The sequence below is a fragment of the Haliaeetus albicilla genome, chromosome 9 (assembly GCF_947461875.1).
Source record: "Haliaeetus albicilla chromosome 9, bHalAlb1.1, whole genome shotgun sequence".
NCBI lineage: Eukaryota > Metazoa > Chordata > Aves > Accipitriformes > Accipitridae > Haliaeetus > Haliaeetus albicilla.
In genome coordinates this window covers 34,183,524-34,198,420 of record NC_091491.1, presented here as the reverse complement: position 1 = coordinate 34,198,420, position 14,897 = coordinate 34,183,524, and the positions used below count along the sequence as shown (strand labels likewise).

At 35.6% G+C, this 14,897-nt stretch overlaps 1 protein-coding gene across 12 annotated transcripts in view; it reads left to right on the top strand.

The window, feature by feature from the left end:
* ATP11B (ATPase phospholipid transporting 11B (putative)) overlaps nt 1-14,897 on the top strand; it is a 72,804-nt gene that overhangs the window by 39,471 nt on the left and 18,436 nt on the right. For 10 of the 12 annotated variants that reach the window (XR_011326226.1, XM_069792648.1, XM_069792647.1 and 7 more), the window contains exons 21-29: nt 2,608-2,710; nt 4,375-4,520; nt 5,782-5,841; nt 6,141-6,268; nt 7,130-7,268; nt 9,275-9,298; nt 10,750-10,815; nt 11,109-11,212; nt 11,888-12,053. Coding sequence is in view for 11 of the 12 variants with exons in the window: in XM_069792648.1 (XP_069648749.1) it covers nt 2,608-2,710; nt 4,375-4,520; nt 5,782-5,841; nt 6,141-6,268; nt 7,130-7,268; nt 9,275-9,298; nt 10,750-10,815; nt 11,109-11,212; nt 11,888-12,053 (936 nt within the window). In the remaining variant the exon portion in view is untranslated. The remainder of the gene's footprint in view (nt 1-2,607; nt 2,711-4,374; nt 4,521-5,781; nt 5,842-6,140; nt 6,269-7,129; nt 7,269-9,274; nt 9,299-10,749; nt 10,816-11,108; nt 11,213-11,887; nt 12,054-14,897) is intronic. The other 2 variants (XM_069792641.1, XM_069792640.1) reach the window with 1 other exon arrangement.

Genomic DNA, 14,897 nt, shown 5'->3' with positions numbered 1-14,897 from the left:
GATTTAAAAAATACCAAGTTTGAGGAAGAAGTAGAAGGGAAGGGTACCTGAGGCTAGTCTCTGTGGGAAGTTTGCCTTAATGCTCTCTTCTAAAGCCATTTTTCCTTCACGTGTACTTAATTTTACTCAAGGACGGGTCAGATAAAATTAAAATTCAGCTTTTGTGATTTTTTTTTTTTTTTTCTCTAGAAAGCGAAGCTCTGAAGAGGTATAATCTTTCCTTTTTGAAATTGTCTCTCGTTATTTTTATGCTTCTCTTTTCTTTTTTTGACTAATATTCAATTGTATACCTCTACTGGAGTATTTTTTAATTTCTCATACTTTTAGCTTATCTGTATGCTTTAAAGGCTTTTTGCATGTATTTCTAGTAGTACTAAACCTCTGAAGGGACACTGTTGCCCACTCTTATTTTTACACCTTGTCAAAAAGAAAAGGAAAAAAGACATCTTTTTAACTTAAAGCACTAGGAAACACTTATGTGCGGTAGTAAATGTGTAAAAGAGAGCAGGCTATTTCATTATAGCATAAGTGACCTGTTTTGAGGTCACTCTTCCTGCTTCCAACGTTTAGCCAGACTTTTAATGCAGTCTTTAGAATCACTTCATTATAAAACTGGTCAGCTGTGTAAAAAAAAAAAAAAAATTGGTATAATATTAGTTTCAATAAAATGTTAAAAGGAAGTTGTTTGTAACTACTATGAGAAAAACAATTTGTTGGGTGTGTCTACTTCATGTACACTTTCAGCTGAAATTTTTGCCATCCCCTCTTTAAGGTGTAGCTTTTTGCCTATGTTGTGTCCTTGTTCTTATTTTGTCACTTAACTTGATTTATCATGCATTTTGTACTGCCAAATCTGGCAGATAGCAGCCAATAATGCTTTCCTTAATTCTTATCCTGTCCAGCAGATAATCTCCATTATTTCCTGTGTTTTGTCATGAAGTATAGTAAAACTTGATTTTGATGGCAGTGACTTAAATTTTAAACACTGAAGTATATAAATCACTGAGACAAATGGCATACAACATGGGAGGAGAGGGTGGGGAAAGAAGTGTATGGCCAAGTAGTCTAGCCTTGCATTTGATTTTCTGCTGTAGGCACCCTTTTTTTTGAGGTTTATTCCAAGGTTAAGCTGGAACTCAGCTTAGTATTTCCCACGTCTTTTCCTTTAATTTTAATGCTTGTTAATATATGGCTAGTGGTCTTACTACTTACTTTTGTATATTTTATGGCTCGGAAACCTTTTTGAACATCTTTCATGTCAGTAATTCAGAGCTGCTACTGATTGCAGCTGTTAAAACTTGCCAGAGAATTTGTCTTGACCTTTTCGTGTAGATGTTTGTCTGTCTAAATTACCACAGTCTTTGGTATGTCATGAGGACCGATCTGGGTGACATACTGCAGCCTTGCTACCTCTTTAATGCTGCTTACTAAGATCTAATGCTAAATGTACTTTAAATAATTACCCCTTAGGAATGGGGAACCTTTAAACTTGAATATTAATACTGGCAATTAGGGAATGTATTCCCACAATCAAGTGGTTTTCTCTGAACTGTGGACTGTATTTAATCACTGTTGTGTTCCTTGTGTGAAGTGAGTTACTGCTCCTATGAATCAATGCACTGATACTGCCAGCTAGAACTCAATTATTTGAATACAGTTGTTTGTGTCTATCTTATGCAGTTGTTGCTCTGTTACTTCCACTTTGGGTTTTCTGGAACTTCAGGGGGGAAATGCAGTATTTTTTCGTAGATAGATATTTTTTTGTTTTTAGAAAGTCTTCTGGATCTGTATTCCCATGTCTACCTCTGCAGCTCGTTTAGGGGTGATTAGTGAAGCTTCTACCTTTAGTTAGAGCTCTCTGGGAGGTTAATGAATTACTAATTCTCCTTAACCAAAAGCTTCATCTGACTAACTCTATTTAGAATATTGTTGGCACTTACATTAAAGATGTGTTTCCTTTCTGTGAAGAGCGGGATATCGCTGCTCTTCTTTTGAGGATTTTAGAGCATTGTATGTAAACAATTTTTTTTTTGTCTTTCTGTCATATCTTCTTCTGTGACTTTTCCAACTGAGAATACCCATTGGTGATAATGAAGTTGCTTTAAAAAGAAACTATTTTCCTTAATAACAGCATGTATTGATCTTTGAGCTAATACATCGTTTTTTCAGATTCCTCATTTATGCTGATCACTTCCATTAATTGAAAATGTGAAGAATCTGGGCAAGTCTAGTAAAGGGCACTAAAACTGGATTACTCAAGTAAATTTTCAGTTCCAACTTCTACTTGACTGTTTTATTATACAATAAAGCACCAAATTAAGAGTTGTAAAGGAACAGCTAAAAAAGAACAGCAAAATAAGTGCAAGGCAGGCATAGTATTTAAATAAGGCTTGTGCCCCAAAGCAAGCAGCTTTCCTAAAGGAGCAATGAATTTGAGCGTGTATAATGCCAAAGATGTTTTTTACCCAAGCGTGCACATTCATAAAACATATTAATTATATTTATAGGTAGGTAATTAAGATACTTGGGAATTAGTGACATTAGTGGGTTTGTAAGTAGACTATGTGTCTAATTTGAAAAATTTCTGCCCCCTTTTTTTTTTCCCAGGTAGTGCGACTGTTAAAAACGTCTCCAGAGAAACCTATAACATTAGCAATTGGTGATGGTGCTAATGATGTGAGCATGATACAAGAAGCACATGTTGGCATAGGTAACTTTCTTTTGTCAAAAGAGATAAAGGCAAATAAGATGCAAATTTTAGTAGAATATTAGATCATGAATAGTGTTTATAAACAGCTTAACTTGTAACATTTTTGCACCTGTGAATGACAGGGTGAGTTATCTGTTGTAGCAGAATTTTAGTGAAATTTAAAATTTAAGGCTGTTTGCTTTCAGAAATCTTAGGTTTACTGTGTAGTCTACCATTTATCAGAGGTCCTGCTTAATGTTGCCTTAAGAACAGCAAAGATTCTCTCTAACTAGAATCTCAGAAGTACTCTGTTTCAGATATTGGAAGTGGATATCTCTAACTTCAGACATTGTCAGGTTCTAAGTTCCTGTGTAAACTTGACCTTTAAATGTTCCTTTGTGCTAAACTGCCACTGTTTGCACCACATCTGTATCACTGTAGAAATGCCATTTGTGTCTAGTTAGTCTTTGAGGAGAAGTTTGTATTTGAGAGACTGTTACTGATTCTCAGCTGGGCTTGGTAGTTTTCTCTGTTTATATGGTTTTCTGTTATTTGGCCAGGACCACCTTTAAACTTTTTTTGCTGCTGTGTTATATAACTGAGTACAAACCAAAACATATGTATAACTGAATTGGTACCCATCACATAGTATGTTGGTATTTCCTTTACTGATTTTGTGGGATGGTGTTTGTTACAACAGTAAATGCTGACGGTTCTAATGTAAGGTATTAGTGCATCAGGATATTCAATCTGTCACCCTTTGTGATTAAAAAGGTATACGTAATGTTTATCATGTAAATCATGTGGCCGTGTGTTTTAAGACTGTGGGTATAGCCTGCCTGAGAAGGTTGCAAGCCAATAGCAAATTAAGCTTTATTCTACAGTTAGTTTGTCAAATAACTCAAGCTTATGAAAAATAAAATTATCCAAGTTTTTATTGTAATTTGTAGCATATTAGATATTACATGTACGCTGGTCAGAACTAGCAAGTCTTTGCCATCAAGAGTGATGGGACCTCTAGACTATTTTTTTCAAGGGCAACCAGCACTTTTAAGTGTCTGGTGTTCAGAAATCCTGGGCCACTTTTCTTTTGTAAAAGAGCATTTTGTTCTCTGTGTATGCTTATCCTAATCTTAATAATAGTTTTTAGAAATGAAATTGTGTTCAGCTGTGACAAGTGACAAGCATTGTCAGCCCATCAGTTAAGTAAACTGCTATTGTAAGAACAGCATTTCTATTACTCTGCTATTGAGTATAGGTCATATACTGTTCCTAGAAAGTACTGTAAGAAAAAATGCTCTGAAGTAAAAGACACTAAGTAAATTGATAATTGATGATGGATTGAGAATGGTTTGCTTGATTTGGGAATGTTGGTTTTGTATTAGTGTTATTAATTCTATGTCTTCCCATAAATCTTTTCTTAAGCATAGCTTATGTAAATAGTCTTTTTTTTTTTTTTTTTTTTTTTTTAAATTGAATTTGCATCAAATGAGCAGTTTCCCTTAGTTGTAAGTGTCTGGAATAATGTCTTCTTTTGGAACTGAAAGTTGCTGAAGTCTTTATAATGTTGAAGTGCAGGAAAATAGAACTGTTGCTTCCAATGTATGTTGTTGTTTGGGTTTTTTTAAACGCTAATTTTTATAATGTTTAACCTTTTTTCCTATTTTGTTTTCCAAATATTACAGGAATCATGGGCAAGGAAGGAAGACAAGCTGTAAGAAACAGTGACTATGCAATAGCGCGGTTTAAATTCCTCTCCAAGTTGCTTTTTGTTCATGGGCACTTTTACTATATTAGAATAGCAACCCTTGTACAGTACTTTTTTTATAAGGTAAGTCTTCAAAGAGTGCCAGTGAAGTTTACAGAAAAACGTGTTAACTTTCTCCCAGCAAGAAATTTATTTCAGATCTAAGATTTTTGTTGGAAACAGGTTAAACATCTCTGTTCAAACATGTTTTCTGGGCTTTTTATTTATATTTTACAACCAAATGCAGTAGTTTAACTGTGAAATTTTTTAGTACTTCTGCCTAGAAATAGGTTTTAAATGCCACAATGAGTTTGCCTAGGCTGAGGCAGACATGTTTGCTCTCTGAAAGCAGTATTACTAGCTTGAAATTAAATGCATTCTTTAGCAAGATGTAAAAGTATAATCTTTTTGTTTATTGATTTAATATGAGCCAAATCCATTCATCTTCCTTAACAGGAAGAAGGAGCACAGGAAGTAGTTGAGGGAGGGAAGGGCTGGCAGAAAGTGTGTGGGGAGGAAGCATGCTCTTTGCCAGCAGGCTTACCTTAAGAAAACTTAACAGTCCCAGCCTTGACTTAAGAAATCCTGTGATGAAACACTGCAAGGGAAGTAAGCACCAAGGACTGTTCTCTCTGGATAGCTCTCGGGCAGCTATGGGCATAGAGCAGCAGGGCGAGCTTAAGCAAAATGGTAGAGGGAGGAGTGAGGGGACGAGCCTGGGAGCTCAGTGCTGGGCCGGGGTGTTTGAAGTGCTAATAACATCATCGATGGGGTTTGTTTTTGTTTTGTTTTGTTTCCTTTTTTTTCCCATTGATCATCGGTTTTGATACGTGAAAATTTACTGTCTTTCTTGACATCTATCTGAGATTCTAGCATTGGCCACCAAGCCACCTTTATCTTCTGTTGTTTGCTTTCATTTAAAGATAACAGCATGGTGTTATGTTTTGGTTTCCGTTTTGTCTACCCTCATGCAAAAAGCTCAAGTGAGCAGGGCACAGGCTTTCTTGAATGAAGTGTGGAAACTGTTTTGCAAAGAAATTCTTAAAAAGAAACTGAGGGGAAAATGGATGGTTTTCTCCTCCTTTAATACTACTTGTACTCCCATAAGGGGATGTGTTCAGCAAGCACATATAATTAAGTTTTTATTTTTCAGGTTCATTTTCCCAAAGGACAAACAAAATACGCTCTTGAGCAAAGCATATTGCTTCACTTTGCCAAGTAAAATGCTAAAATGCTTTATGCTCTCACTGTGTATTTTTACCAGCTTGTAAGAGTTAGCAGTTTCTTTTAGGGTTGTGAGGCAGATACTGAGGATTAACTATTTTCTTCACTTTTCTTTTTTCAGAATGTGTGCTTTATTACACCACAGTTTTTATATCAGTTCTTCTGTTTGTTTTCACAACAAGTAAGTATTGGATTCCTTGCATCTTGGTAAATGTGTATGAAACACTTAGGGTAAATAACTGAAAAAATGGGAAAGAACTACACAGGTGCAGCACAGATTATACACTTAACAAATACCCAGCTTAATTTTCTATATTCGATAGCTTGATGTTACTAGATGGTTACGTGAGCATAGCTTTTTTCTAACTAGCAAATTCATGTACTTAATGATTTGTTGCTGCTATTAGTGTGCTAATGAATTTTAATATAAACAACTTTTTTCTTTAAAAGACTCAGAATACTTTTTGTTTCCATTTTCAGACGCTCTATGACAGTGTCTACCTGACTTTGTACAATATTTGTTTCACTTCCCTGCCTGTCCTCATATACAGTCTTTTTGAACAGCATGTGCATCCGCATGTATTACAGAGTAAACCTGTGCTCTATCGGTATGTATATCTTGCATATATTGTCACAGTAGCACGTTGTTTATAACAACAGTGGCATCTGCAAAAGTCTGAACTTGCTATTATGCATTCCTGCAGTATTTTTATCTGTGATTTATGCAATTTTTAGTAACTATCTTGACAAAGAAGAACTGCAGCTACATACTTTTCATCCTAAAAGTTAACTAACATGAGTATTTTAAGAGAAGCACCTTTTTATGTCAGTCATGTTAAGATTGGAAGAGAATTGAGGACTCGGTCAGCTTAGATGACTGGCAGCCTTCTCCTCCATTACATGTAGGAGGTGAAAATCACTCAGACACACAAATGAAAAAAAATGAAAAACTGTGGTTAGGGGAATCACCACAAAAAATGCTTTACTAAGAGGGGAAGTGATTTCCTGTAGAATTAGATGTCCTCCCAGTGGTAGCATGTTGCACTGCATACTGCTTTTTGGAGAAAAAAGTATGTATTTTTGTAAAAAAAGAGATGTCTCTTAGATGTTTCTCTTTTCCTAAAGGTCTTTTAAGCAGAGCAAGGGGCAAGTATTGAGAGGTCTGGCTTTTTCTTCCTCTTGCAATTCCACCTTAGGGAGAAGATTTCTAGTTTGTGCTATTCTGAATTTCACCCATTAGAGACCCTTGCCATTGGTGATCCCAGCGTAAAGCAGAGGCAGAACATGAGAGCTGAGAGTTCTTTTATTGCCTGTGATTTATGTATTTTTTCATATGTCAGCATTCGTTAAATGTGTCTTGGTACATTTGAAAGTTACATTTATTCAAAGCAGTAGCAGTCATGCAATGCGAATAGCTGATGGGTTATATAAAGACATTCTGAAATCCAAAATCTGTTTTATTTCTGCAGAGACATCAGTAAAAACGCCCATCTTGGGTTTAAACCATTTCTTTACTGGACCGTCTTGGGCTTCTTTCATGCATTTGTTTTCTTTTATGGCTCATATCTTCTAATGGGAGAAGACACTTCTCTGCTGGGAAATGGCCAGGTACAGTACCATAAGAATTATTCTACCACTGTATTTTTAGTAATATTTCTTAATGCTTTTTTGAAAAATCCTCTTGTGTCAGAAAAATCTAAGATTTTTTGTTGTTGTTTTTATGAACTACATAATTACCAAAGATGCTTTGCCAATATTTGTGTCTGCTCTCAAGAGTAACATTTCTTAGTGTGGAAACTGGAAGACATGTCAGAAAGTGTATGACTATGAAGAACATATCTTTCAAGATAATGACTGTACTATGGTTGTCTTAAACTTTTATTTTGTATACTGTTTTTGTCAAAATCATATAACTTCAGTAAATGAGAATTTATATTCATTCATTCAAAACTCATTTTGAGTTGGACTTAATTGCAGTGTCAAACAATAGCTTCTCTTTAGGATCTGTTATAAAATCAGGCTTAAATCTGAAAGTTGCCAAAAGTCTTAAAGCTTTTCCTGAAAATGTATTTATTTGGATTACTCAGAATTTTTAAAATAAGTGGTGCAAGCTGCTTTTAAATTATACATTTTATTCGATAAGTGTTTTTAAGACAATAACTTGAAATCATAAAATACTAATTTGACACTTTCTATTTTAAAGATGTTAAAGTTCACAGGAAAAGTCATATAAAAAACCCTCTAGTTTGGGTGAAACCATTACAAGTCTGCTTCCTCATTTTCCCCGGTTCTGAGTTAGCTAACCCAATTTAGAACAATTAGATAATTATTTTTCTCTCATAAAACTGTTATGGGTAGCGATGCAAAAATATACTTGCTTCTCTCATTATGCCGTTCTTACTGCTGACATGAATTGCTTGCTGATTCTTGTGTAGTGCTTGGTAGAGTTGCAGGTTATGGCACAAGGTACAAAAATAGCATCATGCTGTATTCACAGTGGTCGCCTGGCGATAGGGAGTGGGCATGAGCTCAGGAAGTTTAGCCAGAAAAAGGATTTCCATATAACGATGCACAAACAATGGCCAGAATTGTCTCGAGTGACTGAAAGCAGCGAGCGTGTGAACTGGTGGTTTGCATCCCTGCAGAGAAAGGAGTGATAAAGGGAGAGTGGTGCAGCTAGCTGGAGTACCTATTTCATCATGAGATGTTTGATAAGAACATGAAAATCATTGTGCTCGAGACTAAAATGTCTCGTGCAACTGAGGTATGAGTGTATCCTCTCTTGTCATTTGTTACAAGCTGTGTGGCTTTGAAGTTCTTGTGAGCTGGTAAAGGACCTTCAGTACTCTTCTAATGAAGTAATTTTACACTATGAATCAGTGTGTTTCTGTGCATCTGTCTTCGTTGTCAAAGCACTTCCAAAATTGCTTGGTAAACATCCACATGGCAGGAACAGACATTTTTCATTGTATTTAATAACAAATGTTTAGTTTGGGGAACAGATCATATTCTATAAGTCTAGACCAGTGTGTTAATGTCTGTGTTAATGGAGAAGGTTCTTTTAATGGTTTCTTGTTTAAATTAAGCTCAAGATTTTTTTTTGAATGTACTTAGTGAATGAGCTTATGGAAATAAAGCTTTCAGATGCCCTTTGGCTTCTCATGTTTTCTGTGATGTGACTTAAAAAAAAGTCTTAGAATTTATTTGGAGTTGCTCTCTACCTCTCTGTGTTTGCTAAAAGATGGTTATTGGAACTGATAGAACTGTGTGTTGCAGTAAAATATCTGCAGTGCATAAAATATGTTGCAAATTTAATGTGTGCCTGAAAAAGCCAAAGTTAAGGGCAAGAGAAACTTGTGTACTGCTGAAGTGCTTTCTTGTAAGAAGTCCTCAAGAAGTGATCACTTTGTGCAAATGTGTGATGCAGGGTAGTGTTAGTGCAAGACCTCATGTTTTCATTCCAAGTTCTCAGTTTGGAGCAAAGGAGAATAGAAGAGATTGTAAGTAATTTGGTAATGCTGGTGGTTTGTTAGGCTTACCTCAACGCATTGTGCAACAACTTGATCTTTTAGTTCTTTTTTCTCCCCCCTTTTTCATGCTGTGCATGTCGTCAGATATTGAAACCTAACAGGCAAATGGTAAGAGTTTAGAAGAGGAGGAGATACAAAATACTGTATCTGTTACTTCACAGGATTAAGGGATGCAGCATCCACAGTGTAAATATGTTCAAAAATAAAATGGTGGCAAGAATCCGTTCATATTTTGCATTCTAACTCTGTGACCATTGAGAGCAGTGTTAGCAAAGACACTTTCTTTCAGAGGTCACTCAGGAGCAGTAGTCTAATTTTACTTTAAGATTATTATTGCAGCAGTTAACAGCAAGCGTGTTGCTTGTTAAACATTACTGTCGGTATGAAAAGTAAATAGAAGGCTCCAGAAGACATGTTATAACAAAGATCTTTAAAATTATCAGTAAATCCAGACTCATGGCTGCCTCAATTTTGTACCTTGTGTAAAGATGAGAAAAACAGTTGTGAGATCTATCATCAGGCTGTTGGGATTTGTTTTTGTCAGAGCTCTGTAACAAGGACTACAACTGTGCGAATCCCAGTTCCGTGCCTCTGTGCTGTACTAACAAATCAACTCTAGGATGACTTTCATTGCCTGTCTGCATGTGGTACCTTTCTCCTTGCTTGCTTAGTTTGTTACTGGTAAACACAGAGTTCAGGGTTTGGTCATTGTTCAGTATGTCAGTGGCAAAAATAGCTACCAAACAGCAACGTCTTCAGTTTCAGCACCCAGACTGCGTACAAGAGCAGAGCAGTTGGACCTGTTGTAGAATGGCAGTGTGTGTCTGAGTAGCATGTGTGTAGATAGATTACAAACTCGGCATCCCTGCTTGGTTGTCAGAGCTGAGATTTTATTGTTGTAGAACTTGTTCAGAGTTTTGATAGTTTAATTTACATGGGCAAGAGAATACAAAAATGACAGAGCATTTTAGAATTGAAGCTTAATTTTGTGTTTATTAGCCTTGAAACAAAGTGTCTTTTCCTTAGAATTTTCTGTGAAAAATACAATGGCACCATTATTTTTGAATTGTAAAATTGTGCTTGGGGTAAAAAGTGAACTTTCAGGTGATGCTGCATGTTGAAAATGATCTGGAAATGTTTAAACTCAAAAGTGTTTTGCACTTACATTAAAGTGAATACCTTCCACCCAGTATTTACTTTCTATTGGATGCTTATACTTAATTGATTAATTTTCCTATCATTTCATGGTACCGTTTTGGACTTTCTTCATATTTCATGTAGACTTTGTCGTGATTTGTTTTGAACCAAGAAGAAAGATGACTTGTGGGTTGTTAATTTTGCTCTTATCATAAGCTGGTTTTTTTTCTGGTAGTTTGTGTTGTATCCTTCTTGCTTTTTCATGATGATTAGTTGTCACAAGCTTATGAACCACAGGCTTGGTGGTAGTAGACGTTAGTGTAGCTGACTTGAGAAGAATCTGACTTACCTTGAATGCTCTTAACTGATTTTTTTTTTTTTTTTTTTCCCCTTCCATGATTTTTGCCTTGCTCTTTTCTTAGATGTTTGGGAACTGGACGTTTGGTACTTTGGTCTTCACCGTTATGGTTATAACTGTTACGATGAAGGTATGACACAGTAATTACTCTCTGTGATTGGGTATATAGGCAAATATGTAATAGAGCAATAATTTAAAATTGATTCAAAAGTTGTACAGAAGTAATTGATTCTTGAGGATTCCAGATAAGTGGTTTTTGTGTCTGTTTTCAATGGTGGTTAAAATTCTTCTTTGTAGTTTTTGCATGTTGCAGCAATGTTTAGTGTTTGAGCTGGAAGTTCATAAGTACGTTCAGGCCAGTATTTATAATTTTCTGGGAAGTGGGGGGAAAAAGGAAGTTTATTGAAGTTATTTTTGTTTTAGATGGCACTAGAAACTCACTTCTGGACATGGATAAACCATTTTGTTACTTGGGGATCCATTGTGTTTTATTTCATATTCTCCTTATTTTATGGGGGAATTATCTGGTGAGTGATTCTTTTTTATTTCGTCTCCTTTCTATAGCACATACGATAGATGAAGCTATGAAAAAACACTGAAATATTATGTTCTACCATCTTGCTCTAAATTTTGTGACAGGTGTCAGAAAATAAATTTTTAAACCTAGAGTGGCCACTTGCTTTTCGTGATTCTTTTAGAAATTTCAGCAATGCTGCTAAGCTGTCCTGTGCTAAAGGACAGGCATTACTTGTCTCTGACAGCCTGTGACTTTAAAGGCATTTTTGTTTTTAAAAAGTAGATAGGTTCCCAGAGGTGCTATGTAATAAGTAATTTGCAACAGAAATTAAACACTGGGGTTTGAATCAGTAGCGTGATGTATTTTTTGCTTGTATTTTGGGGTCTTGGGGGGGGGGGGGGGGGGGCGTGGAGAGAGGATGGTGATTGATTTCCTGCAACACAACTTAAAACGAAACCAGAACGTTTTCCTCCCAAATTTGGTACCCTCCTTCTCCAGAGTTTCTTTGCAGGTCAGATCCAACAAATTGTTAGCCTTCTTCATGGACACCATGCAGTTGTAACTGCATCCTGAGAGACTTGCTGCTTGATGTAAAATAAGATACACTTACACTTGAGCCTGCCTGTGCTGTACTTTTGTTTCTAGAAGTTCTTTTTAGTAATTGCCACTTCTTTTAACTTTTCAGGCCATTTTTACATACCCAGGACATGTACTTTGTATTTGTTCAACTGTTGTCAAGTGGTTCTGCTTGGTTTGCCATAATCCTCATAGTAGTTGCTTGTTTGTTTATTGATGTTCTGAAGAAAGTGCTGTACAGACATCTACAACCAACAAGTACTGAAAAAGCTCAGGTAATGTTATGCTTTTGTATCCAACTTGATGGGTAGTTAAAAGAATGCGTTTGTTAAAATCTGTCTTGTAAACTAATTACTTTCCTGTGATATTTAATTATTCTCTTACGTTGCTGTCATGTTTAATGCATAAAAGCGTTCTCATTTCAGAAGATAGTTGTTAATTTAAAATTACAAAAATGAGGACACCATTTTACAAGGTAATAACATTTATGTTTAAGTAATCGATACTAACAATAGTAGAAGTATTTATAAAGGGGTCCCTCAGTCTTTTGCATCTGGGCTTGCAACTGCATGAGAGGATCATATGCGTTTTTGCACTGCTTTGAAGATGGTAACTTATTCTCATTTTTGTCTAGGTATTAGAAGCTCTCTCTTCAACTGTAATTGGCACTGAATAGTTCTTAAAATGTGATGAAAACAATAATTTTAAAAATTACTTTTGTAGGATTTGTTTTAATTAGTATTTCTTAACTCTCGATCATATCATATGCCATGTATTTGATTGTTGATTATGTAATTAAAGATAATTACCCGTGTGGCATTTTCATAAATTCATAGAAGAGGTCTAAAGATATGCTGTGATAATACAATCTCCCTTTTGCCTGACACAGGCTACAAAGACTCCTTTAAATCATTCTGTTGAAATTAGGCTGTCTTTCAGGTAAATATCTGTGTTCGAGTGTTTTCTTCTTTTTAGTGACAGTTATGGAGAAGTCATCCTGACCCATTGTTCTAATAGTTACTCTCTGGTTTCAGTTTTCAGCATTTTATCTTTTTATACTTTTTCTGCTAAAGTGAAAAGCCTTCTATTAACAGTTTTTTGTTTTATTCACGGTTAGGTTTGTGATCAAGTTGATTTTCTCACTGATAAGTAGATTGGACTTGCATCTTCTGTCAAAAAAGTTACTTTCCAGGCTTTTAATAATTCTTGTGTTTCTCCTCTAATCGTCACCATTCCTCAACCTCATGTTGAATTTTGGATTTTACCAGTGGACACAATATTCCAGCACAGCATACATCAGTGCCGAGTATGGAAATAATGAATCCCCCAGCTGTATTCAGTTTACAAAATAATATAGATCAATAACCTGTTATCTTCTACATCTTTTTCTTATCTGCAAGTGATTATATTACATTGGTTTCTTCCAGGTCATTGATGAGAGATCAAATAGCATAGGGCCAAAAAAAAGTGAAGGTGAATGAAGAATCCAGTTCACAAAGATATCCCATATACAGTTATGATCTGAAACCTGTTAGCAGTTTTTAGTCTGTTTGTGTGCCATATTGATTTTGTGGTGTCCTAGTTGCTTAATCCAAATTACACTGAGCTATGTGCCATACAGAACTCCTAACTGCATTACATCAATACTGTTACAATTAGCATCTAACCTTGTAATTACCTTGGTGTATCTGCATGTTGATTTACTTAAATTACATTACCCTTCTAATTTGTGCGTTAAAAAAAAAAAAATCCATGTGAGACATTCTCTTAATTTGCCTAGAATCAACATCATGCTGTCAAACCTATTGCTAAGCCAAAATATCCCATTAGTCGCTTTTCAAAACTGGAATATTAGCTGCTTTTTCCAGTCTTGGAATTTAATAGCTAAAAGCCAAAGTAAATAACCACTAGCTTTCAGAAAACTGTTCAACTAGACCTGGTAAGACTCTCGATTGCATGTTATTGCGCTTTTGGGATTAAAGTGTCTTGATATAGGAAAAATTCTATAAGTAATGATACTTACATATCTCCCCCCCCCCTTCAAAAATTAGTGGCAGTATTTATCAAACACTTCCCTTTCCTTCCTTCCTGTACATCAGCTGTTTCTACTGGCAGTGTATTGGTATAGTTGTTGAGGTTTCTCATGTTCCTAAAGTGTTTGAATTAAATCCAAAAAGCCTGCATCGATTTTTCCCTAGCTTTATCCGTATACTTCTTGTTGCATTCTCTTGCTTTCTGAATCAATTCTGAAGAATTTCCGTGTTCAGTTTGCTTCCATTACAGTTGTGTTGTCAAGGACACAGTTGGACTTCTTATTTTTAAGAAGGAATCTTGATGAATGTCTTAACATCTTTCCTGTGGCTATAGCTTGATTCATAGCCATGGGAATTTTGCTTTGTGCATCTCTATTAGTCATCTTTTTTTTTTTTTTCCTTTTTTTTCCCCCCTTATTCCCATTCTACTTTGCCATTTGACAGTGTCAGCATTAGGGTCGAGGTTTACCAAAATACTGTCTCTTCTGAAAATGCTTAATTCCTGATATTGCAAAGTCAAGGTATCTAAAACCTGATTTGACCAGAAATGCTTCAGTAGCCATTCAGTGGTTTCTCTGTGTGTGTCTGATAGTGAAATCATAGCTAAAAATGTATTTGCTAAAAGGTGGCACCTGTTTGTTCCTTTCTTGAGGTTTAATCTGTTGAGATTTTCCCACTCTTACTTTTAAGGGGACAGTCAGCCCCACTGAATTCATCGGCTATTCCTGTAGTGAGGAAGTAGACATAAGTGAAGATGAACAGGTGACCACCTTAGCACATTTATTGTCAAGAAGTGACAGAATGCTTCTTTCGTGATTATGCCTCATATTTGTTTAAAATTTCTAGTAAATATTTTTCTTTCAGTTTCAAAGCAGAGGAAAGGACTCTGACTTTCAGATGGAATGAGTCTGGAGAATGTCTTTGTCCTAAACACTAAGTAATTTTCTGTGGAAGTCATTGGAAGAGTGGATATGGAACTTCTGTATATTGCCCTTTTAAATGCATTTTTCGTAGTGTTGGTGCACCCTCTGTATAACTGAATATTTTTAATTACTCATTTTTAGTTGTAGGACTAAATTAGTATGT